The sequence below is a fragment of the Aplysia californica genome, unplaced genomic scaffold, assembly GCF_000002075.1.
Source record: "Aplysia californica isolate F4 #8 unplaced genomic scaffold, AplCal3.0 scaffold00722, whole genome shotgun sequence".
Lineage (NCBI taxonomy): Eukaryota > Metazoa > Mollusca > Gastropoda > Aplysiida > Aplysiidae > Aplysia > Aplysia californica.
Genome location: NW_004797992.1, coordinates 144,196 through 146,353, shown reverse-complemented (window position 1 = coordinate 146,353; position 2,158 = coordinate 144,196). Strand labels below are relative to the sequence as shown.

General features: G+C 41.1%; 1 protein-coding gene across 1 annotated transcript in view; it reads right to left on the bottom strand.

The window, feature by feature from the left end:
- LOC101861989 (putative GPI-anchored protein pfl2) overlaps positions 1-2,158 on the bottom strand; it is a gene marked incomplete at its 3' end in the record, with an annotated part of 39,169 nt that overhangs the window by 5,232 nt on the left and 31,779 nt on the right. Inside the window, 1 exon segment of the mRNA XM_013088314.2 lies at positions 581-759. Coding sequence (XP_012943768.2) covers positions 581-759 — 179 coding nt within the window.

The following is a 2,158-nucleotide window of genomic DNA, read 5'->3' as shown; positions in this document are numbered from 1 at the left end:
CAGGGAGGAGGGAGCAGGGAGCAGTGAGGAGGGAGCAGTGAGGAGGCGTAGGGAGGAGGGAGGAGGGAGCAGGGAGGAGGGAGCAGGGAGGAGGGAGCAGGGAGGAGGGAGCAGGGAGGAGAGAGGAGGGAGGAGGGAGGAGGGAAGATGGAGAAAAAGGGTGGGAGAGGTGGGAATTAATTGAAACATTCTATCTAAAGTTATTCTCAAAATCCGTTTTGTATTTTAGATGTAGGACCTATAGTAGAGGGGAAAAGTGGAGCAGAGGAATCTTTTTTTTTTCAGCACAATTGAACTTAGTTAGGAGGTGGGCTGGATATGAAATCACAGCAAACAGAAAGAGTCTCTGTAAAAACCTCCCTACAGTGAAATCAAACTCACATCTTCTATGTATAATGGAGAAGCACATAACGGCTACACCACATACGCTGGTGGCCTTTGCCCTGATTCAGAATAATTAAGGCATTGATGATGATGATGATGATGATGATGATGATGATGATGATGATGATGATGATGATGATGATGATGATGATGTTGCTGCTGCTGCTGCTGTAACAATGACTCACCCGTGTACGTCGCAGAGAGATAAAGCACCTTCCCGTGAGTCTGGGCGTTGAACACCTGCAGCTGGACTTCGTCTCCATTCATCTGGACCACGATGTCTGAGCTGGACACAGTCTTCTCTTGTAGGGTCGAACCCGAGACATGCGCGTACAGATCGTGCAGATTGTCTTCCGGAACTTTGTCGAACCGACCCTAATATTTTTTGTGTAAAATAAAAATAAAAATGTTTTTTTGTTTTTGATGAAAAGACCCGGAAAACTAATTATAAAAATTAAATAGTTTATTGAAACGACCGTGAAAATTAATTGTAAAAAATAGAATAGTATGTTGACCAGCCTGCGAAATTACTGCGTAAAGAGGTATAAAAACGGCTTCCAATGCATTTTTTGGTTAAAATACCAGGCCAAAAGAAATTTAAGTGTTGAGAAAAAAGGGAGGGAAGAGAAGCAAATTAGAACAAACCATTCAGCCTGATACTGTTTCTAAAGCAATGTCGAAAAAGTTACAGACTTCAGATGTCATAATTAATCTATTCTTCCTTACTCATTCACCCATCCATCCACCCATCCATCCATCCATCCATCCATCCATCCATCCATCCATCCATCCATCCATCCACCCATCCACCCATCCATCCATCCATCCACCCATCCATCCATTCATTAATTGGGGATTGAGCTCGTATCTTCTGTGTGGAACAATGAAAGGCTTAACCATTTCATCACATAGGCTGGTTTCCTCTGCTCTTTAAGTCTCGGTTGAAACAAATATCTCACAGAGGCTAATGATGGAAAAGTTAACACTGCTTAAGATAACGGTGCTTAAGATTAAGATAGCGCAGCTGAAGTCAACTTGCTTAAGTAAAACCTGCTTTAAGTCAAACAATGCGCAAGTCAAAGGATGCTTAAGTCAAAGTTGCTTTAGTTAGCGTTGCTAAAGTCAAAGCTGCTTTGTCAAAGTTGTTTAAGTCAACCCTGTTTAAGGTAATGCCCCTGAAGTCAACGCTGCTTAATTAAGTCAAGCAGCTTAGGTAAACATAGCTTAAATCAACGCTGTTTAACGTGACGCTGCTTTTATCAAACTCTGCTTGGATCAGCTCTGCTTAAGCCAACATTTCTTTAAGTATATTCTGTTAAAGTCAGTGCTTCTTTAGTCAAAGCTGCCAAGGTAATCTTTGATTTAGTCAAACCCTGCTTAGGTTACCTCAAGAGTCAGTGCGTCACTCCCAGCCTGTAGCTTGAAGCTCACTTGGACCACTGACCCAGACAATTGGATGGACAGACTGTTGGTCTCCGAAAGAGCAGTCTGTGGGGTCACCTCTGGGGAGTGACAGAAAATATTTTTGTAATGGTTAAGAGGAAAATGTTAATAGAGATAAAATCTTATTATCAATAACAAAAATGATAATGACAATGTATCACTCCTCTTTGCTGATGAGTTCTATTTTAAATATAGTAACAACAGCAACAGTAACAACAACAACAACAATAATACTAATAGAAGAAAAAGAAGAAGAAGAAGAAGAAGAAGAAGAAGAAGAAGAAGAAGAAGAAGAAGAAGAAGAAGAAGAAGAAGAAGAAGAAGAAGAAGA